The sequence below is a fragment of the Colobus angolensis genome, unplaced genomic scaffold (assembly GCF_000951035.1).
Source record: "Colobus angolensis palliatus isolate OR3802 unplaced genomic scaffold, Cang.pa_1.0 Scaffold70, whole genome shotgun sequence".
NCBI classification, from domain to species: Eukaryota; Metazoa; Chordata; class Mammalia; order Primates; family Cercopithecidae; genus Colobus; species Colobus angolensis.
Genome location: NW_012120710.1, coordinates 7,576,027 through 7,600,026, shown reverse-complemented (window position 1 = coordinate 7,600,026; position 24,000 = coordinate 7,576,027). Strand labels below are relative to the sequence as shown.

The 24,000-nt window shown below is 44.4% G+C and overlaps 1 protein-coding gene across 2 annotated transcripts in view; it reads left to right on the top strand.

Annotated features, from left to right (window-relative positions):
- Positions 1–21,858: 21,858 nt before the first annotated feature.
- The window catches only part of SCARB2 (scavenger receptor class B, member 2), a 57,037-nt gene continuing 54,895 nt past the window's right edge, over positions 21,859–24,000 (top strand). For both annotated transcript variants that reach the window (XM_011927225.1, XM_011927224.1), the window contains exon 1: positions 21,859–22,311. In XM_011927225.1, the coding sequence (XP_011782615.1) occupies positions 22,195–22,311 (117 nt within the window). In that variant the 5' untranslated portion in view covers positions 21,859–22,194. The remainder of the gene's footprint in view (positions 22,312–24,000) is intronic.

The window sequence follows — 24,000 nt, the reverse complement described above, 5'->3', positions numbered from 1 at the left end:
GGGTTTCACCATGTTAGCCAGGATGGTCTCGATCTCCTGACCTCGTGATCCACCCACCACGGCCTCCCAGAGTGCTGGGATTACAGGTGTGAGCCATGGTGCCTGGCCAATTTATTTTTATTTTTATTTTTCAGGAGGGGCTGCTGGTCCCCACCTGTCCCTACTATCTTACTTTAATTTCACTATTTAAATAAGGCAAAGAAAATTTTTGTTTGAGAGACAGGGTCTTCTTGCTCTATTTCCCAGGCTAGAATGCAGTGGTACAATCCTAGCTGGCTGCATCACTGCAGCCTCAAAATCCTGGGCTCAACTTACCTTCCCACCTCAGTGTCTTCAGTACCTAGAGCTACAGGCACACACAGCCATGCCCGGCTAGCATTTTTTTCCCTTCCATAGAGATAAAGGTGTTACTATATGGCCCAGTCAGGTCTTGAATTCCTGGTTTTAAGCGATCCTCTCACCTTGGCCTGCCAAAGTGCTGGTGAGACAGCCAGGTGGGAGGGGGTCCCCGGAAAATCTCCAACAGACAGGCGCACTGGGGTGGAGCCTCGCGAAGTTCACGCTGTTTGCAGCCGGGAGGAGCCTGACCCCTTCACTTCCTGTGTGGAACCTGGGATTAGAATGGTCAAGCAGGAAGCATTCTAGCAGGGACTCTGGCCTGGAAAGAGTCCCTGTTAACTCCTTTTCACTCAATAAAACTCTGTCTTACTCACCATTCAAATTGTCTGCAAGCCTGAATTTTTGTGGCTGTGGGACAAAGAACGCCATCTTTAGCTTCACTGAGGAAAAGTCCTGAAACATTTTTGACCCTCAACATGGGGCTCAAGAAGCGGTGAGTGAAATGAGGACTCAAAACCTGTCACTGTTGCTCCTAAGCCTTTTCATCCTCAGACTTCTGAGAGTGGGAGAAATCATGCCCGCACCCCCCATCGCTCCCCAGCCTTTTCATGGCCTTTTCTTTCCTTTTTCGGGATGAACCAGAGCAGCGACTCCCCTCCACTCTCCCCTCCCTCCTGGGCTGGAACACAGGGCCCAAGGTGCCGCGGTCAGCTGGCTGGTGTTTTCTGCCACACGCCCATGGAGTCTCCTCCTCCCTGGGCCAGAAAGGCCAGCTCCGACTGGCAGTGATTAAACTTGTGTCCCTGGTGAAGGAACCACTTGCATAAGAAAAAGAGGTTCTTCCCCTGGCATTTTTTAAACTTTTTATCTTTCCTGTTCTCCACCCCATGAGTAGTAACTTTTACAGTTTTTTTCCTTTTAGAAGACGCTTTACTAAACCAGGGCCCCCCCACCAACCCTCACTGTTTGTATTATCTGCAAAGTTTTAGTTCTGAAATGAAGCCTTCCTCTTGTTTTACATCTTAGGGGCATTGCCTGTAACTCTTTGATAGGGCTTTGTTTAGCAATCCTGCCTTAGGGAATGAGCCCGCTCTGGTTTGATATCTGGATGTTTTCCTAGCCCTGCCTCTTAAAGAACCCCACCCGGGACTGGGCTTTCTGTGCAGTTAAGTGTCTGCATGTGTGTGTATGTGTGTGTGTGTGTGTGAGATGTCTGTAAAAAGAACTCTAATTAATTTGGCCTAAAGAAAGACAAGTGCTCACATCTAATTTTTTTAAGGGAAGATAAAAGCTGTAATGCCTTTCAGTACACGTGACTTTAATCTTTGAGAAATAAAAGCAACCTTAAAGATTATTGGTAAAAAGCAGATGTCGTTAAAATGTAAATAAGTGGGCTGCATAATTCAGGTCAGATGCAAGGTTTGCTAAATGTTTTAAGGTTACAAACTGCTTTTTGGGTTTTGAGAAATATGACTTGCTGGCTTCACAGCTGGTAAGGTCTGGGGTCATGTGGGACTAACCACACCCTTAATTAAGAAGGCAAAACTTGGCTGCAGTTAGCACACAATTAGAACAACTTACCAGATTTTAAATTAACGTTAAAAATTCTAGGAGTTACCATTACATCATGTAACTGAGACTACTGGAAATAGATTTACATGCAAGGTGTGTAAGAACAATGTGGTTTTTTAGTAAAAGGTTATAAGGAGGCATGGAAATGTAAATTTTTGCCTAGGGTTAAAGGATTGTTTGAGTTAGATAGGAAAAGCTGAAGGTTCAAGCAAGTGGTGCAACAATTATGGAAATTAATCTTGCAGAAGAGGTTCTTTCTGTGACCACATTAAATTCAAAAGGGTTATAAAAGGTTTTTGCTTCTTTAAAATTTCTGAGTCATCATTTTGGCAAAATTGTTTATAGTAATCTGGAACGCTGTTTCGTAATATCAAGTGCTTTAAACATATTTAACAGCCTTCCAAAAATCAAACTTAAGTTTCAAAATTGTCTTTCCTGACACCTGGCTTTTAGATAGTCCAGAGGGCCCCTGAGACATCCAGAAAAGAGAGGTAAACAGGATGATTTGACATGTTTAGGTAAATGAAATTGTCAAAATGGTGTTCAATCTTCTTTAGGTTATATTTTTGTGAATGATATTAATACATGTTCCAAAACTATGTGGGATTTTCCAAAATTCTAATGTCTAAGTTATGCTACCAATATAATTAAGGTTGTTAGGTTAACTTATTGTAAACCACAGAGAAAACCAAACTTCTTAGTCAGTTGTGTTTCTAAGTGTAACTACCCTGGACGTTTTGCTATTCACAGACAATTGTTGTCTTGTTTTAATCCTTTTCAAGAGATGATTTATAATAAGCCATAGAACTTTAACAGGTGCTCTCAAATACAGGCTTGTGATAACTTTGGAGACTGTGACATTGGAATAAAGGAAAATGTACAAAACTCATGAAGAGCTGAAATGTTCATGAATATCAACCAAAGCGGGAATTAACTGAATGGACGGAACTCAGAAAACTAAAGCAAATCTTTTTGACTTTTGCTTGGAATATTGCTCATCCTTGTTTTGTTTCTCAGAGTCAAGGAAACTTATTTTGAGCTATTTATGGCCTTTAATAATTAAGCAAGGTACACTTCTGTAACCAAAATTTGGAGCATGTTTGCTTCTCTCTGCCTGGTTCCTCTAAAATTTGAAAACTATCTGTGAGTATTCATGACTTATGGCAATATAGTTGTTTACATCAGTGCAATAAGAATCCATTTCCCTCTTGCAACAGGACACAATTGGAAAAACTGGTTCCTTTACCAAGTCTTTGACTGGAAGGGTATGCTTTCCTTTAAGGAGTCAATCTTGACTTGCAGCACCGATAAAAGCCCAGTGGGGGAACTGGCCTCATACCCTTGTTTACGCAGTGCCTGCACAGGGTTCCTATGGTCAGGAAAGAATGCCACTTTTGGCAGGTCCAGGAACTCCAAGTTTATCTTGGAACCGTAAGAGGAGAGGATCACCAAACTCACAGGTATTTGAGGATAAACCCATGGCTGGGCTCAGCTTTAAAAGGTCTTATCTGATTCCTTGTGGAACAAACTTCCATCAAAGCCAATCCAAAAGGCCTATGCAGAAATAATAATTCTAGCTGTATTTTATGCAAATAATCAGGCCAAGTATACAACTGTAAAGTCTGTTTTGCAAACAACTCGGTCCTATCATGATTTGTTTGTTTGTTTTTAACAAAAATGAGGACTGGCAAATGAGAAATCATGTTTCAAAACCTATCATATATTTGTCATTACATTATAAACTCACTAATTGTTTTTAAGTTTTTACCTACATTTTAAGACTAATCCTGCTCATTCCTGTGTACCAACCAGCAGTCTCCAACTGCAGCTCAGAAAGAATAAGAGGGATGGGTAATGTGAAAATCTGGATCAGTATTCTAGTTCTGAGGAATTATCCTGCAAACCCTGCCAGATGATGGGAATAAATAGGATGCCCATCACTTGGACGTTTCCTTTTGGGAAAATAAGACCAAGGGAGCTAACCAAAGCCAAGCATCATCCACCCAAATCTAAGTAAGTGTAACTATAGCTATCAGTTATCTGGGTGTGTCACAAGACACGCTTTCCTCTCCCTTATTGAAGGAGGACTCAGTTCTACAGTTTCACCTTAGCATTCAGCTTATGATAAGGAGTCCATGCAACTCCCCTGAGATACATTTTTGTCCCAAACTCAATTCCAAGCTTTGGGTCAAAGCCCTGGGAAAGAAAACTGGATCTAAGGGATCCAGAGGCAGACAACAACAGCGGTTAAAAGGCATAGCACAGGTGAGCATGGCTGATTCCTGCCAGTTAAGCCAAGCCCAAGCTTCCTGTTTCATGGATAAAGGCCACGTTAGTATCCATGGCATAAATGAGGTCTAGGGAATTCAAGGCTACTGACAGTAAGGGAGATAAGGTATATGTGGGTAAGAGTGCATGACTTTCATCCCCTAGACCCCCTGCTTCATGAGTGCAAGTTGTTTTAACACCCATGGTGCTGACTGCCAAGGTTGTCAGGACTCGGGGACAGAAGGACAGAAGAAGGAAAGAGGACGACGCTCTTTCCTCTCTCCCTCACATACCCCAGGTATCTACTAGGAAGAGAAGGGAAGCTTCCAACTGAACTTTGTAATAATTTTGCTGGAGCATAAACTCTCTTGAGCAGAATCCAGGTGTTGAACAGGAACTGCTGCAGAAAGGAGCACAGGAGCCATGGCCCATTGTGTGGGCAGACAGGGAGGGGCAGGTGAGGCCTGAAAGGCATGCTTGCTTTCTCAGCAGGGAAGCTTATAGCCTGGGGCAAGGTCTGAGTTCTCCCCCAGGCTTCCTGGAGATTAATTTGTCACTGTTAGGAGGGCACAGAGGGAGTAAGACCAGCCTCACCAACTGTGTGGGAGTTGGGTTAGGCCTATTGTTACTGGCTTTCCCCCACTTTCTTAGTGACAGAGGTGGGCATAATCCCCTCTGGAACATAACCCCATTGGCCCAAGAACCACCCTGCATCCCCTACGGTGGCTACAGCAAGCCTTGCCCAAGGAGAGTCTGAGCTCAGACTTGTCTAACCCTGCACCCACCTCCTGGTTTTTCTCTACCCATCCCAACAGCCAATCACAAAAGACATAAACTTTTGGGAGCTTCATGGCCCTGACCATTACCTGAGAACCCCAAATATGTATCCTGGCCAACTTAGGGCAAGCTGATATCCCCATTCTACTATACTAGCTGGTGCTCTCTTGAAAGCACCACCTCCTGGCTGGAGGCCATCCAACTCAGGACATTATAGCAATTAATGACAGAATAACCCTGCTCCAAGGGAGGAGAAAACAACACTGAATTCCACTGCCTGCAACATCCTGGCTAACCAGAGGGTCTGGGTCTGTCCACATAAAAACTTCACTGCTATCATAACCAGCATTCAAGAAAGCCAGCACACTAAACATATCTACAACCAAGGACTCTCACAGAATCTACTTCACTCCCCTGACACCTCCATCAGAGCAGGTGCTGGTATGCACAGCTGGGAAACCTGAAGACAGATCACATCACAGGAATCAGGTATTTCTCAGCACCAGCCTGGAGCCTGGAGCCCCACTGGGTGGCTGGACCCAGAAGAGCAATAATAATCATTCAGTTCAGCTCCCAGAAAGCCACATCCCTAGGGGAAGGGAGAGCATACCACATCAAGGGATCATCTTGTAGAACAGAAGAATCTGAACAGCGGCCTTGCATTCCAGCTTTTTCCACTGAAACAGTCTGCCCAAATGAGAAGGAATCAGAAAAGTAATTCTGGTAATATGACAAAACAAGGTTCTCTAACACCCCACAAAAGACCACACTAGCTCCTTAGCAATGGATCCAAACCAAGAAAATCATCTCTGAACTGCCAGATGAAGAATTCAGAAGGTTGATTATTAAGGCTACTCAAGGAGATACCAGAGAAAAGTGAAAACCAACGTAAAGAAATTTAAAAAACAATACAGGACATGGATGAACAATTTTGCAGAGAAACAGACATCATAAAGAAAAAACAATTACAACTTCTAGAAATCAAAGACACACTTAGAAAAATATCAAGTGCACTGGAAAGTGTCAAGAATTGACTAGAACAAGTAGAAGAATTTCAGAGCTTGAAAGCAAAGCTTTTGAACTAACCCAATCTGACAGAGACAAAGAAAAAATAATTTAAAAATGAATAAAGCTTCTATGAAATTAGGGATTATGTTAAACAGCCAACCCTAAGAATAATTGGTGTTCCTGTGGAAGAAGAGAAATCTAAAAGTTTGGAAAATTTATTTGAGGGATTCCTTGGCCTTGCTGGAGATCTAGATATCCAAATACAAGAAGCTCAAGGAGCACCCAGGAAATTCATCACAAAAACATCATTACCTGGGCACATAGTCATCAAGTTATCTAACATCAAGATGAAGGAAAGGATCTTAAGACCTATGAGGCAAAAACATCATGTAACCTATAAGGGAAAATCTATCAGATTAATAGCAGATTTCTCAACAGAATCTCTACAAGCCAGAAGGGATTGGGATACTATCTTTAGCCTCCTTAAGCAAAATAATTGGCAGCCAAGAATGGTTTATCCAGCAAAACTAAACTTCATAAATAAATAAGAAATAAAGTATTTTTCAGACAAACAAATGCTGAGACGAATTTGCCACAAGCCAGCATTACAAGAAACGCTAAACGGAATTCTAATTTTTTTTCTTTTTTTAGATGGAGGCTTACTCCATCACCCAGGCTAGAGTGCAGTGGCACAATCTCAGCTCACTGTAACCTCCACCTTCCGGGTTCAAGTGATTCTCCTTCCTCCACCTCCTGAGTAGCTGGGATTATAGGCACACACTACCATGCCCAACTAATTTTTGTATTTTAGTAGAGATGGCATTTCACCATGTTGGCCAGGCTGGTCTTTTAACTCCTGACCTCAAATGATCTGCCCCGCCTTCGGCCTCCCCAAGTGCTGGGATTACAGGTGTGAGCCACCGCACCCAGCTGGGATTCTAAATCTTGAAATAAAACCTCAAAACAGACAAAATAGAACCTCCTTAAAGCAAAATTCTCCCAAGGCCTATAAAACAACAACACAACAGAAAAAAAAATGGTATTCAGGCACCAACTAGCACAATGAATAAAAAAGTACCTTACATCTCAATAGTAAAGTTGAATGTAAATGGCCTAAATGCTCCACTTAAAAGACACACAATGGCAGAATGGATAAAAATCAAGCAACCAGGTATCTGCTATCTTCAAGAGACTCACCTAATGCGTAAGAATTCATGTAAACTTAATGTAATGGGCTAGAAAAAGATATTCCAGGCAAATAAACACCAAAAGCAAACAGGAATAGCTATTCTTATATCAGACAAAACAGACTTTAAAGCAACAACAGTTAAAAAAGACAAAGAGGCGGCACATTATATAATGACAAGAGGATGAGTCCAACAGGAAAATACCATAATCCTAAATATATATTCACCTAACACTGGAGCTCCCAAATTTATAAAATATGTATTACTAGACCTAAGAAATGAGATAGATGGTAACTCAATAATAGTGGGGGACTTCAGTACTCCACTGACTGCACTAGACAGATCATCAAGACAGAAAGTCAACAAAGCAACAATGGACTGAAATTATACCCCAGACAGATATTTACAGAACATTATACCCAACAACTGCAGAATATACATTCATGTCATCAGCCCATGGAAAATTCTCCAAGATAGATCATATGATAGGCCACAAAATAGGTCTCAATAAATTTTAAAAAGTCAAAATTATATCAAGTACCCTCTCAAACCACAGTGAAATAAAACTGAAAATTAACTCTGAAAGGAACCCTCAAAACTATACAAATACATGGACATTAAATAAGCTACTCCTGAATGATCTTTGGACATTAAATGATCTTTGGAACAACAATGAAATCAAAATGGAAAATAAAAAATTCTTCGAATGATAATAGTGACACAACTTATCAAACCCTCTGGCACACAGCAAAAGTGGTGCTAAAAGGAAAGTTAATCAAACTTTTGACTACATCAAAAGACTGAAAGAGCACAAATAGACACTCTAAGGTCACACCTCAAAGAGTTGGAGAAACAAGAACAAACCAAACCCAAACCCAGCAGAAGAAAAGAAATAACAAAGATCAGGGCAGAACTAACTGAAAGTGAAACAAACAAACAAACAAAATTTTAAAGACAAATGAAAAAAAAAACTTGGTTCTTTGAAATGATAAACAAAATTGGTAGACCATTAGTGAGATTAACCAAGAAGAGAGAAGACTCAAATAAGCTCAATTAGAAATGAAATGGGAGATATTACAACCAATATCACAGAAATACAAAAGATCATTTAAGGTTACTATGAACACCTTTTATTCACACAAACTAGAAAATCTAGAGAAAATGAATAAATTCCTGGAAATATACAACCTTCCTGATTAAATCAGGAAGAAATGGAAACTCTGAACAGACCAGTAACAAGCAGTGAGACTTAAACAGTATTGGTAGAAGGGCTGAGACAGGGCTTGTTTGTCTGACGTAATGTGGAAGAGTCTTGGAACATGTCCTGGGTCCAGGGTCCAAAACCTCTCATGGCCTGTGGAACACCAAGGTCTGTGCCAAAGGGTGGAAGGCTGCCCTGCCGCACTACAGTCTAAGCCCAGGGCATAAAGCCCCTTGTGACTTGGATGGAATCCAGGGCTCAGGGCATAAAACCCCTCCTAGCCTCTGGAATATGTCCAGACTCGCTGGCCACTTGCTCCTTGCTCTTCCAAAATCATAAATTGATTGTATCTTGAATTAGAAGAACCTGTTTTCCATTATCTCAAGTAGCAGAGCATATGTTAAACTGTCACAGCTACACTTGATACACTACTACCTTTCTACCCTCAATGTCCTCATGTCCTCACCTATTTACCCCCACGTCCACACGTCCTCACCACTTGCTTCTTTGTTTGATTACCAATAAATAGTATGGGCTCCCAGAGCTCAGGGCCTTCACAGCCTCCATACTAGTGTTGGCCCCCTGGACCCACCCTACATACTCTTGTCTTGTCTCATTCCTTTGACGCCGCTGGACTTCGTAGCCCCCACGAGCTGGTGTTGGGTCTGATCACCCCAACAAACAGTAATAAAAAAATTGCCAACAAAAAGAAGTCCAGGACCAGATGGATTCACAGCTAAATTATATCAGACATTCAAAGATGAATTGGTACCAATCTTACTGAAACTATTCCAATGATAGAGAAAGAGGAAATCCTCCCTAAATCCTTCCATGAAGCCAGTTTCACCCTAATACTGAAACCAGGAAAAGACATAACAACAACAAAAACAATTACAAACTAATATCCCTGATGAACATAGAAACAAAAATCCACAACAAAATACTAGCTAACTGAATCCAACAGCATATCAAAAAGATAATACACCACGATCAAATGAGTTTCATACCAGGGATACAGGGGTGGTTTAACTCATGTAAGTCAATAAATGTGATACATCACATAGACAGAATTAAAAACAAAAATCATTTGATCATCTCAATAGATGCAGAAAAAGCATTTGAGAAAATCCAGCATCCCTTTATGATTAAAACCCTTGGTAAAATTGGCATCAAAGGGGGATACCTCAAGGTAATAAAAGCCATCTATGACAAACCCACAATCAACATTATACTGAATGGGGAAAAGTTGAAAGCATTCCCCTTGAGAACTGGAACAAGACAAGGATGCCCACTTTCATCACTGCTATTCAACATTGTACTAGAAGTCCTAGCCAGAGCAGTCAAACAAGGGAAGGAAAGGCATCCAAATCAGTAAAGAAGAAGTCATACTGTCACTGTTCACTGATGATACGATCATACACCTAGAAAACGCTAAAGACTCTATCTACCCAGAGGAAAAGAAATCATGAAAAAGACACTTGCACGCATGTCTTTATAGTAGCACAATACGCAATTGAAAAATTATGGAACCAGCTCAAATGCCTATCAACCAATGAGTGTGAGTGGATAAAGAAAATGTGGTATATATATACCATGGAATACTACTCAGCCATAAAAAGGAGCAAAATAATAGCATTTGCAGCAACCTGGGTAGAGTTGGAGACCATTATTCTAAATGAAGTACCTCAGGAATAGAAAATCAAACATCGTATGTTCTCACAAGTGGGAGCTAATCTATGAGGATGCGAAGGCATAAGAATGATATAATGGACTCTGGGGACTTGTGGGGAAGGATAGGAGGGGGATGAGGGATAACAGGTTACCTATTGGATACCGTGTCTACTGCTTGGGTGATGTGTGCACCAAAATCTCAGAAATCTCCACTAAAGAACTTTTCCATGCAACCAAACACCACCTGTTCCCCAAAAACTACTGAAATAAAAAATAAATAAATAAAAGAAAAGAACAAAAATCAGCTGGGCCTAGTGGTGTGCATCTGTAGTCTCAGTTACTTGGAAGGCTGACCTGGGAGAATTGCTTGAGTCTGGGAGGCAGAGGTTGCAGTGAACCGAGATCATGCCACTGCACTCTGCCTGAGTGACAGAGAGAGATCCTGTCTCAATAAAAAAGCATTTTTTTTAAAAAGTTATAATTGTAAATTCTTTCTCTGCCCTTTTAAGATGTAAGTAAATCTTAAAAGCTTTAAAAAAGTCTCCTGCCACCTTTATAACACAGGAATGTTTTTCTTAAGGACTTGGGAGTGAACCTTTTGAAGTATAATCATCAAGAAAGACAGCCCCTCCTTTCTCCATTTCTGTGGGAGGCCAGGAGCCTAACTCTAAGGTGCCTGGCTCTAAGTTGCAAAACTACCTCCTTCATAAAGATATGAGAAGTTTTATTTTTCCTTTGGATAAAGGCAATAACACAGATGGCCATCCCAATTATCTAGTGAATTTAGGATGAGCTATGTGTGACAATGGTGCTGTCAAGTCCTCTTGCCTGAAAACATGTATGTAATGGCCTGTAACTGCCTAGATATAGAAAAGGGTAAGATTTCTTTCTGATTTTGCAATCTGCAATCTCTGTAGCAGATTGCCTGTGATGCATGTCACATTCTGGTTTAATACCTATCCAATAATAAATTGTCTTTCCCTTCTGTGTTTGTGGGGATGTCTCCTGGTTTGGCAGGATATTTTATTTTTAATTACATTCCCCCAACGTCATCAGAACCTGGGGAGACAGGGCATGACTGTGTCACACATCCCTCAGGGGTAGGGGTAGCAGTCCAAAGATCAAGCCTGAATGTCCCAAGACTACTGATCTTCAGTAGTCCAGGGAGATCCTGCGGGTGGAAAGCAGGCCAGGGACACTCTCCTTTTAGTGAGGTGGAGTGAGAGTGGAGAGTCCAAATACCAGTTATGAGGTCCCCTGAAGGAGGGTTATGGAAGAGCATGGTTGTGACTGGGCCTTGAGGGACTATGGGCTAACCTGCTTTGCTTCTCACACTTTACTCATGGGTCATAGGTTGTTCTTGTTCAAATGCAAATTTTGTTCAGTTGGCCCAGACCAGGGCCTGAGAGTCTCTATTTCTAACAAGCTCCTAGCTGGTTCCAATGCAATGTCTTGGGATCACACTTTGAGTAGCAAGAGGAAGAGAGTGGTGATAAAAAAGACAGCTGTTATAATATTATCATGCACATCACATTCTGATTCTGATTCTGAATTATACAGGATCCTGCTATCTTCTTACAGTACCCAGCCAAATTTTGACTTCTGGCTAAGTAGGACCCAATAAGGGGTGGGCTGCCATAGCATTCCCCAGGATGCAGATTACCCAAAACTCACTGGAAATCTACCAAGGAGACAATTCTGTCTCCCAAAGCCTTTCACAGGTCAAGCACTCTATGTGTTTGGAGGGAACACTTGGTTAAGCCACTTGCAGAAATGAGCTGAGGTTAAAATAAAGTACTTCCAAGGAGGGTAGTTTTCATTAACACCTGGAGGACTGTTTTACTGAACAGTGTACAAACATGCCCCCAGAGCTGGATTGACAAGAGGTTGACATCTGCCACCAGCCGCCACAAAGCCTTACCTTTGATATTGAACAATTATATGGCTTTGAAGGGGTGTGAAATTATCATTAGTCTGATGCATCCACCTGTCAAGGTCTGATCCTGTCAGAGAATTCTTACACCTACATGGTCCATTCCCACGCACGAGGCTTCACCTGGGCCTCTTCCCACCTGCCTTTCTTCTGAGCTTCAGCTTGGAACTCTTGCCTGACCAAGACTTAAACTAGGCACTCAGCTGGGGCTTACTAGTCCTCCGTGGTAGAAATATGCACGACCAGGGTCTTCTTCCCCTACCCAGACCTTTGAAAAATTAATAGATGTGAAGTCCTTAGAACAGAGCTTGGCATATAGCAAGTAATATTTACCTTTTGCTAAGACAGAGTAAATAGAGTTTGAGAGAACTTCAATAGTGACAAGCAAAGGATGGGTTTGTGCTGTTGACTCTGAAAGAATGTGAAGGACCAAAACCCTCCTCTGGCGATTACCTGGAATTGAGAGGCTCCTCTAGGATAGGGCTGGTGGAAGCAGCAGAGAGAAAAGGACTAAGGAGAAGATAGGAAAAAGGCTATGCACGGTGACTCACGCCTGTAATCCCAGCACTTTGGGAGGCCGAGGCAGGTGGATCACCTGAGGTCAGGAGTTTGAGACCAGCCTGGCCAACATAGTGAAACCCCGTCTCTACTAAAAAATACAAAAATTAGCTGGGTGTGGTGGCTCACGCCTATAGTCCCAGCTACTGGGGAGGCTGAGGCACAAGGATTGCTTGAACCCGGGAGATGAAAGTTGCAGTGAGCTGAGATCACACCACTGCACTCCAGTCTGGGCAACAGAGTGAGACTTGGTCTCAAAAAAAAAAAAAAAAAGAAGATAGGAAAGATGATGCCCAGATGTTCATGAATTGGACACTGGAAGGATTGGAGACTGAATTTAAAAGTAGTATTTTGTACCACTGAATATTAAGATTTTTCTTCAGATAAAGGATTGGGCCTGCCCAGCCTCCCTGAAATTCTGTGTAGGCCTCATTCTTAAATGTGCAGTTTCCTTTTGTTGTTTCATATAGAGATATTAGTATACCAGGTGGATCTCTTCATGGTAGTCACCTATTGTTACAGAGTTTGGGATGAATTCCACAACATCATGTGGCATAGATTAAGGAATATGCATTTTTTTCCTTTGATTTTTATTTTAGGTTCAGGTGGTACATGTGCAAGTTACACAGGTAAACTGCATGTCGCTGAGGTTTGGTGTGTGAAGGATCCTGTCACCCAGGTAGTGAGCATGATACCCAATAGGTAGGTTTTCAACCCATACTCCTCACCCACATCCCCCTTCAAGTAGTCTCCAGTGTCAATTGTTCCTGTCTTTGTGTCTGTACATGTTTGATGCTTAGCTCTTTAGCTCATAAGTGATAACACGTGGTATTTTGTTTTCTGTTCTTGCATTAGTTGGCTTAGAATAATGGGGAATAGGCCGGGTGTGGTGGCTCACGCCTATAATCCCAGCACTTTGGGAAGCTGAGGTGGGCAGATCATAGGTCAGGAGTTCAAGACCAGCCTGGCCAACATGATGAAACCCTGTCTCTGCTAAAAATACAAAAAATTAGCCAGACGTGGTGCCAGGCGCCTGTAATCCCAGCTACTCAGGAGGCTGAGGCAGGAGAACCGCTTGAATCCAGGAGGCAGAGGTTGCAGTGAGCTGAGATTCTACCACTGCACCCCAGCCTGGGCAACAAGAGCGAAACTTCATCTCCACGCCATCCCCCCATCCCCGCCAAAAAAAGAGGAATAATGGGGAATAGGCTTTACAGGGGAAAAGAAAAACTCCCCAGGCCAGGACCAGTGAGGCAGTAGTCACCCAAGCTTACCATCAGTGAAGCAGGTGAAGGCTGCTGGGCTGTATGGTTCTGTTCCAGAGGAGAAAGCCTGTCCCCTTCCCCTGCCACAATGGGTTTTTCTTCCTGTGGACAGGTATGTGAAACTGGCCTTGTTCGTAAGGGAATATATAGATTGCGTGGTGCCAGGCAGTCTGGATTTAGGGAGCTGACTCTTTACAGGAGTTTATTAGGAATCAACTAGGGACCTTGGGGCCTGTGAATTGTACAGTTTTCCATGGGGAAATAAAGAGGACCAGAAGGAAGCTGCCATCCCCAGGGGAAGCTGAGTGCGTGTGCTGTCTCTGCTGAGAGAATGATGAAGCCCCTGTGGTCCCAGCTGACCCCAGGTGACCACCTGGAGGCATTCTTTACAATCTTTCTTCTTATGTAACAGAAAATGCACCTATGACTGGTGCATTTTATTTCTCCCTGGGTAAAAAAATGCCAGAACTTTCTAGAATTCTTTTCCCATCACTGATTTTTAAAAAGATCATATTCTAAGAGGGACCATTACTCACATCAGAAATGGCAGATGAGAAAGAAAAGAAAAGAAGTCTGCACTGTAGTAGCGTGTATTAGGACTTCATTCTTTCTTTAAGAGACAGGATCTAGCTCTGTCACAGGCTGGAGTACAGTGGCACAATGATAGCTCACTGCAGCCTTGAACTCCTGGACTCGAGGAATCCTCCTATCTCACCTTATAAGTAAGCTGGGACTATAGGTGCATGCCACCTTGCCCATCTAATTTTTAATTTTTTTGTAGAGATAGGGTCTTGCTATGATGCCCAGGCTAGTCTTGAACTGGCCCCAAGCAATCCTCCTGCCTCGGTCTCCCGAAATACTGGGACTAAAGGTATGAGCCACCACACCCAGCCTACTTCTTTCCTTTTTATAGCTGAATAGTATTTTCCATTGTATGTATATAACATATTTTGTGTATTTATTATTGTCTGATTACATATGGGTCGGTTCCACCTTTTGACTGTTGTGAACAATGCTGCTATGAACACTGGTTTACGAGTATTTGTTTGAGTACCTGTCTTCAATTTTGGGGGTTAGATACCTAGGAAGAGAGTTGCTAGGTCATACGATAATTCTGTTTAACTTTTTGAAGAACTGTGATTTGCACCTCTATCTCCTCTGGTTTGATTCAAAATGGAGGAAACAGTGCTGCTTAAGATAGCTTGCAGTGTGGTTGAAGCAATCACTACTCATTAATATTCGGAAACGTTTTACATTGACACTAATAAGAAATAGTATTTATTTATGAAAGAACTGGAAATGCTTACAACTGTTGTAAAGTTAACTGAATAGTAGTCTTCTCTGAGGTTTGATGAGTATAGGAGGCTTCTGGGTAATCATTTCAGAGTCTCAGGATATGTAGTGAGTGCAGTGGTTAGGAGTCACGCGGGGACCAGGTTACTGGTGAGGGGTGGGCTTATTTTTACCCTTTCCATAGTCTAATATCTAAGCCCCTCCTTCACCATTCCACCACTGCACCCCTATCTCTGGCCAAATATCTTCTCCCCACCACTCCAGGCTGACAAAGTCTGCCTCTACCCTCAGACAGTCCTGTCTTCACTCTCCATCCCCCCTTTCTCCCCTGAGAAAGAGATGCTGAGTAAACCTGGCTTTCTCGTATATACAGCTTCTCCCCATGGAACACATCATTAAAGAATAACTGTGACCTCTCATGTTGTTTATTTAGCCCTGATTTCACAACATGCAGGAAATCAGACAGCCTTGATATTTCATAATACGCTGGCTTTGCCACACTGACTTTAAACCCAACCCAAGCTTCATTTGCTTCTAGAAAGTACCATTAAAGTACCTCAAGTGAGAACAGATTAGAATACATTTCATGTCAGAATATACATTGGATATATTGGAAAGTATATTTTTGGCCACCGGACTGGCAACTCCTTCCTGGCCCTCCCTTCTAGTTCAACATCAGGTTCAGGCAAAGGCATACCCTCTCACACACACTAATTCCAACCTTTGCCTCTCCTGGATGCCCAAGTCACCATGAGTATTCCAATGCCATAGCCTTTTTTTTTTGCAATTTTCACTGCTTTCCTTTTACTCTCAGTAAGCATGAGGCCAGAAGTCCTAAGCAGTGGCTAAGGGATTAAGAGTCTGGCTAAAGCATCTGACTGACTCGGGTTTAGTAATACCTTTGCTTCCTACTGGCCAGTAACATTGGACTACTTAGTCAACCTCTGTGTGCCTCAGTTTCCTTATCCTTAAATAAAGATAGAATGTTTACATCATAGGGCAGTGTGAGGAGTAAATGAAGTAATGGAAGCCCACTGTCTAGCATAGTGCTTGGCATATGTACAAGTAGCAGATAACATTGCTGACATATTCACCCTTTTTGCCCACTATATTTTTCTCCTCTTTGTTATCCTGACTCCTCGCCCTCCAACCACACATTCTATTAGTTAGACAACACTATGCTTGTGTTTTCAGGAAAGGGAAGAGAAAAAGGTGGATAGGATATCTCCTCCTAATTCTGTGTTTCAAAAAGTCTGCATTCTTAGGGGAACAAAAAGGAAAGTAAGAATTTGAAGAGGGGAGTTCTCGTTTTCCCATAACCCAAAACAAAATAAAAACCAAACCAAAACAAACTGGAAAGGGCTCCCCTAGTTGGGGGTGCAAAGATGATAAGGAGGAAGCCATGAGGGCTTCTTGATGGGAGGAGGCAGCAGACAGGGGCATGGGTAACTTCACAGAGATTCCCCGTGGCCTGGCACAGGTGCATGTGATACGATATAAATGATATATGAGCTCTCCTCTGGGATCTGTAAGCCTATCTGCATAAAGCAGTTCTGTAATGTAAGAACTTTGGGATGATAGGTAGGGGAGGAGGGAGGAGAGAGTAATTTTTTCTTATGGATCCTGTATTGCTCAGGATTTAGGATGCTCCACAAACATTTAGGAGTAACATATGTCACATCACTAGGGTGTGATGGTACATTTTATAGATCACCTTCAATAAGAAGAAAGCCAGGACTTTTAGAAGTATCTTGCAGCCTGACCTATCCCAAAGTGGGCAAGGCTTAGGGCCATTTCCATTCATTTTTAGGCACCTGGAATATTAAAATGATTAATAAGTGATAAAAATACTGTTTGTGTTATTTCTCATGGCATAACAAACCACCCCAAAACTTAGTAGCTTGATATACAGCCATTCATTTGCTCACAATTCTGCAATTTGGACAGGACTCAGCAGGGACAGCTCATTATCTCTGTTCTGTGGGACATGAGGTTGTATTCATCTGGAAACTTGGTTGGAGTTGTGACATCCATGTGGCCTCTCATTCTCCAGTGTCCCTCCCCACATGGTCTCATCATTCAGTAGTCTAATCTGAGCTTTGGACATGGCAGTTGGGTCCCAAGAAGGCAAACGAAGAAGCTGCCAGATCTAAACCTGATACTGGCACATATGGGTTCTGGTCATATTCTACTGGTCAGAGCAGGTCACAGGGCCAGCCCAGATTAAAGGGAGGAAACAGACTCCACCTTTGACGTGAATAGCAGCATGAGCCTACAAAAGCAGGAAGAATTGTTGGTAGTCCTGTTTGGAGATTATCTACCATACAGGGTTATAAACATTGTGACGTATTTTTTGTTTTATTTTATTGAGATAGGGTCTCACTCTGTCACCCAGGCTGGAGTGCAGTGACACAATCACTGCTCACTGCAGCCTTGACCTTCTGGGCTCAAGTGATCTTCCCACCTCAGCCTCTCAAGTAGCTGGGACCATAAGCAGGTGCAACCATGCCCTGCTAATTTTTAAATTTTTTTGTGGAGATGAAGTCTTGCTACATTGCCCTGACTGATCTCAAACTCCTGGGCTCAAGTGATTCTCCTGCCTTGGCTTCCCACAATGCTGGGATTACAGGCATGAGTCACCGCGCCCTGCCTGTTGTGTATTTTAAATGTTTATATTTAACACATTAACACTTTGAACATAAAAATATATAATGACTACATCATTAAACTCATTTGAGTATAGTATCGACATTCTAAATTTAAGGTAGAGCCCAAAGAGCCCTCTTGCTTCCCCATGATAGCCCTGAGAGTCTGTGAAGAAAGCTCTTTTTCTAAGTCCTGAATGACTGCATAATTTCAACAGGCACCAGTAATCATTCATTAAGTGTACTTGTTCTTCTCAGACAAAGTCTTCTGATTTTAGGTATAGAGAGGTCACCGTTTCTCCTTGCCACAGCATCAGCCTCATTTTCCACCCTCGTCTGTTTGTGTTGCTATAACAAAACCTGAGATTGGGGAGTGAAAAGAGGTTTATTTGGCTCATGTTCCTGCCGGCTGGACAAGACAATGGCACAGGTATCTGCATTGGGTGAGGGCCTCAGGCTGCTTCCCTTCATGGGAAGGCAGAAAGGGAGCACACATGTGTGAGGCACATGGGCAGAGAGGAAGCTAGAGAGAGAAGGAGGAGGTGCCAGCTCTTTTCAACCACCGGCTCTCTGACAACTCACTCATGCCTGAGAGAAGGCATTAATCTATTCATGAATAACCTCTCCTCAGGACCCAAACACCTCCCATTGGGTTCCACCTACGACACTGGGGATCAAATTTCAACATGAGATTTGGAGGGAGCACAAATCCAACATAGCAGAGAAGTCACCAAGAAGATTCCTGATTGTCTCCCTGCCCTGGCATCAGCCTCCTCATCTAAATGCTGGGAGCAGTAACCCCTTCCTAAGCCATCTGCCCCTCCAGAGTGTGTTCAGGGTTATTAGTGCCTGGCAAGCAGGGGCTACTCCCTGGATGAGAGGGCAAAGTCTCACCTGTAGGGTGAGATGATCCTGTGGCAATAAACTAACAATGCCAATTAGCGGTGTAGACATGTCCTATAGATCAGAAATGAGGAGGAAGTCCCAAAGGGCATTGAGAAACTTAAATCTGGATTTTGGGGCTTTGTGTCAAAAGCTTCTGCATGTAGCTGTGGGTAGAGAAGATGGAACTGAACAGAAAGACAGCCAGGCCACCTGCTGAAAAGTGCCAGCCTCTGTGATAAGACAGAGATTACTGTGGGATCACAGACTGCTATTTTGGGAATATACATTATTTTCTTAAAAGCTGTGTATATTTTCTGTAATTAGGTCCTTTTTGTTTTATGTTTGTCTTATGTTAACACATTTTTAAAATGCTAGACTGGTCTCAGCTGTGTTAAGAAGAACCAAGTAAGAGGTTTTCATTCGGCCTGTCCAGAGTGTTAAAGGGGAAGCGGCTTACTAACCGCCTGACATAGTGGAAACAGAGTGAGATCCTCAGAGGGAAGGTAAACTGAGGGCAACTTGAGCTGAAAGCCCTTGTTTAGAAACTCTCCCACAAGTGATACGTTTATCAAATCTGTCTCCATCTCTCCATCCCCACAGTCTGTTACTGTCCTGGTGGCCCAGACAAGAGACAAGAAGGGACCTCAATGAACAATGAAAAGGAAGAGTACCCTGGGATTGGTGGTTCAGGGGTGGAAGGGGTGGGTACCTATGGAGTTTGCCCTCCAGAATGGAGTCAGCAAGCAGAAAATCTGATTGTAGCAGTCAGAGAGTAGGGAGTGGAAGTTCAATGTGAACATGAATTTCTGAGTGCCAAAGGACCCAGGCAGGCAAGTTATGAAATATTTTTTTCTAGTTAGGGAAGGAGAAGACATATAGATTACAGGAGGACTTCAACCAATGCCTGGGTAGGGGGCATCTGAGGGTTAGTGGGCTAGCATTGCTCCTTAAGCAAACTGGGGCACAGAGCAGAGTTAATGTAACTAACTGGAACTTAACAGCAGAGAAGACGTAGGATTGGGGGAAGAGAAAGGCTGCCGATTGTGGACACCTGAGGACTGCAGACCACTCACCCATCAGGCTGGGGACAGTTGAATCATTCAGGACCCCACCAGGTTCTATTTGAACACAGGACTGGTCCTCTGGGGCTGCTGCTTGAAGAGCTTTGGTAGCTGCAAAATGTCCCAGCTTCAGTCCTGCCCTCACCATCTGCTCCAGTTATCTACTGAGTAACATACCACACCAACACTCAGTGGCTTAAACAACAACAATCCTTTATTTTGCATTTTGAGCAGGGCTCAGCAGGGACCACTCACCTCCGCTCTATAATGTCTAGGGCCTGTGACTCAAAAGGCTAGGGACAGCTGGGGACTGGTGGGACATTTCTCTTCCTACAGACTCAAGGCTTCTCCCCGGAGTCTTTCCCATGTTCTCTGCAGCAGTCTCCGGGCAGCTGAACTTAGGGGTGACTTAAGGCTCCAAGAGCAAGGATTTCCAGAGGCCCCAGCAGAAGTTGCAAGGCATTTATGATCTAGCTTCAGAAGTTCCAGGATATGGTCATTTCCACTGTATTCTACTGGTTTAACAAATTGTTAAAACTTGCCCAAATTCAAAGCAAGAAAGTATAGACCCTACCTCTCAACAGGAGTAACAATTTGCCACCATTTTTAAACCATCATGCTATTTCACCAACTCCTCAACAAAGCCTCCTAACTGATATGCTGTCCCCAGATTCTCATTAGTGACAGATTGGGAGGCAGCAATGCACAGAGTACAAAAAAGTGAGGGTTTTGGAGGCCAACAGCCAGCCCTACATCCTGGTTCAGGCAGGATCCACCACTCAGTAACCAGCTGAGCTTGTTAGGTTACTTAACTCAGAGCCCCAGTGTTCTTGAGTGTAAAATGAGGATAATACACTATAGTTGCCAAGAAAATGTACTTCTTGGGTCTTGCAGTGTAGACAGCATAACTGATCAATAGCTCCACCTCAACTGCTGAGCTCTGCTGAAATCCATCCCCTGATATTTATCCCCAGGTTGCTGCAAAGGCCAGCTTCCTAAGGCTGCTCCCAGCTCATGACTGAGCACAGCAGGGCTAAGGCCTCTTTCTGGGAGATGCCAGACTTCTGGGACAAGCCCATTTGGCTAAAGGATTCCCCACCCCAATGACCTTGCTGAACTTTTTAGACATGAACTGTGTATAGTATCAAATGCTTCCTTCCACCCAACCTTCCTTCCTTGCTTGCCTCTTTCCTTCACAAGGAGCACACCTGCATCCCAGGTCCAGATCCCTGTTTTCCCTCAAAACTCTCTTGCATAGTACCCCCATCTGGGACTGTTTCTGGAGGGCTGGGACAAACACAACCTCCTGTTCATAGGACTGCCAAGGTTCTTAAATGAGTAGAACTGTGCAAAGAACCTAGTAAAGGGCTGGCATAGAAGAAACACTCATTTAACTAACACTTCTTGAGTCCTGGCTGTGTGTAGGTCTTGGTCCTGGGTGTCTGAGACACGATAGTGAGCAAAGCAGGCAAGAACACTAGCGCTGCGTGCTTCAAGCTCCTTCCCAACTTCCACCTCTTCAACAGGATAGGAGCCCTTCAAAGTCTGACTCCTTGGGGCCTCAACACCTCCGACTCCACACCCTGAACACCTGAGCCTACAGTCAAAAGGAACTTCCTTCTTGCTTCCTACAGGTTTTGCTCTTTCACCCCCAATGCCTTTGCTTACCTTTCCTTCTCCGTGAAATGCCTTCTCCTCCCTTTTTTGCACATCTTCCTTTCTTGCACATGCCCCTTACGTGACAAACTTTTATGCATCCCCCAGGCCCCAGTTCAGTGTGAGGGCCTTAGGTCATCCAGGCAGAACGTGCTTGCTGGCATGATCTCAGCAGGCACCTAGTAGAAGCACTTGTTACATTGTGTTCTAATTGCGGTAACAGTGTCCCCGCTAACTCGCGAGCGCCTCTAGAGCAGGGGTATGTCCCAACCACTTTGATTCCCCCGCGCGTGGCCCATGGGAGGCCCTCAGACCTATCTGCGGAATGAGTAAATGAGTGTGTGAACCGCGTTCGGCGATTTCGGTGGAGCGAGAGCTGGGCCTGCGGTGCAGGGCGCTGGGAGCCGCCCGGCCGGGCCTGGCTCAGGCGCCGCAGCCACTCAGGGCCACGGGGGACCGGCCGGGGAGGGCGCGGGCCGAATCACTGCCGCCGCCGCAGGGCACATGACTGCGGCCTCCGCCCCCGCCCGCCTCCCCGCGCAGTCGCCGGCGGTCGCCTCCCGGGGTTGCGGCGAGCCCGGCCCGCGAACGTCACGTCCCTGCGCGCTCCCTGCACTCTCCCGAGCTGCGCTAGGCGGGCGCCGCGGCTCCAGGGCGAAGGAAACTGAAACCGAAGCCGGGCCCGTCCCTCGGTGGCCCCATCCGCCCGGTGCACCCGGGGCCGCGCTCGCCAGGCTGCGCGCACGAACCGGGCGCCGGGAGGGCGCGGCGCGGAAGGGTCCCGGGTCTTCCAACGCCTCTGCGGCGGCTCCTCCCTCCTTGCAGTGGGATCCCGGGCGGGTGCGGCCCGGCCCGGCCCGTGAGCGGCGCACAGAATGGGCCGATGCTGCTTCTACACTGCGGGGACGTTGTCCCTGCTCCTGCTGGTGACCAGCGTCACGCTGCTGGTGGCCCGGGTCTTCCAGAAGGCTGTGGACCAGAGTATCGAGAAGGTGAGGCGGGGCGGGCTGTGTGTGTTTGTGTGTGATGGAGTCTTCCAGCCCCCACCCCGCGCCCGCCACCCCTGCTGCTGCACCTTGTATGGGGAAGACCCGCACTCGGGCAGAGCCTCTGCACTAGAGCTCTTCTTAAGTCCTTGTCTTCCAGGGTTTGGTAGGCGAGGGTTAGGGAAGGATGGGGAAGGCTGGAGCCTACTCTGTTCCCTTTACAGTAATAAGTAAGGCTATAGATCCTGACTTTTAAAAAGGCCTTCGGTTGTGTTCTGTCGTTTGCATCTCTCCGCACTCCTTCCGTCTACACCCCAATCTCAGGTGAGCCCAAACTTGTTTCCCTCCCACTTCTTGAAGAAACAGAACTAAATGAAAGACACCGCAGAAGAGGCAGGTTATGTTGTCTGCTTGCTGTGGCCTTTGAAGTGGTGTGCGCCTGGGGATGAGACGTGGGTGTGCGGTCTATTGTGTTTTTGCTTTCTTGGGTTGGGCAGGGGCAATTGGTAGCTGGGCCGGTCCTTTAGGCTGTGTGACATTTCATCCATCAGTCTTTGCTGAACGCTGACTTAGTGGCTTTGTGTCTTGTACCAACAGCCTGTGTTGCTTTGTCTCACCATGAATTCTTGTCTTCTCAAACGGCCATAATTTTCAGGCACAGATGCATTTAGATTCCCTACAAGAATCTGAACTTGTCTCTTCCTCTAGATGATTGGGCTGGAGAGCCAGTCCTTTAAGAATACTTCATCTCTTGATTTCACTAGTCATTTCATCTGCCCTTTCCCCCACGTCCACCAAGCTGTGTCAAAAGAGGAACAAGAGAGAGTTACTGGGATCATTTTTTCCTTAAGAAAGAAAAAAATCACTCGAGCAGCAGCCTTTCTTGTTGGCATCCGTAACTGCACGCTTCATTTCTCCCACTGGTCTGCACTTGCTGTGGCCAGACAAAAAAGCCCAGGCCTAGTCTACTTTGAATCCCTGCATTCTCCAGTTAGTAAAGCTGTTTCATTCCAGGTGGCAATGGATGTATTCCTTTAACTGAGTTTCCAAAAGTGATTAAGTGAGTACCTGAAATCTGGCAGTTAAAGGCAATTTTTCAAAAAGCACCATGGCAAAGCATAATGAAATTTTTAAAGTTCACATTGCCAAGGGAAGACAAGGCCCACTGTCCGAGCATCTCAAGGGTCAGTTTCCTCTGAGTACTCATGTTCAAGGAAAAAAGAAACGGAATCCTTTCTCCACTCCTGTCCATGTCCAAATCCATGGTGAGCTGTGCCTGAGGATGTAAACTCTTGCTTGGGTGACTAGAGTTAAGCAATCCAATTATAGTCAATATGTGAGATTTCTTATATGGCTTTGAAAGGCTGTTTCAAGGAGCCCTATAGGATGAGTGATTTTCCCCTTGGTTCCCATATAGCCAGCCCTTAGATTCTCTGTGTGTCTCCATTTCTCTGGGCGAGGGGGTGGCTGTAAGGCAACTTGACTGGGGCCTGAGTTTGTGTTGGTATTTCCAAGTGGTTTTCTCCATGAGGAATGGACTCTGTTCTGATAAGTAATAGTACAGGGAAGTGGACTTTCAGAGCTGCTCAATCCCAGCTAAGGAGGACTGCACAGTGTATTGTATGAAAATAAAGGACAGGGCTAGTTTCAGTGGACAGATGTGGAAATACTGTTGTCATTAGAGGTAAGTCACAC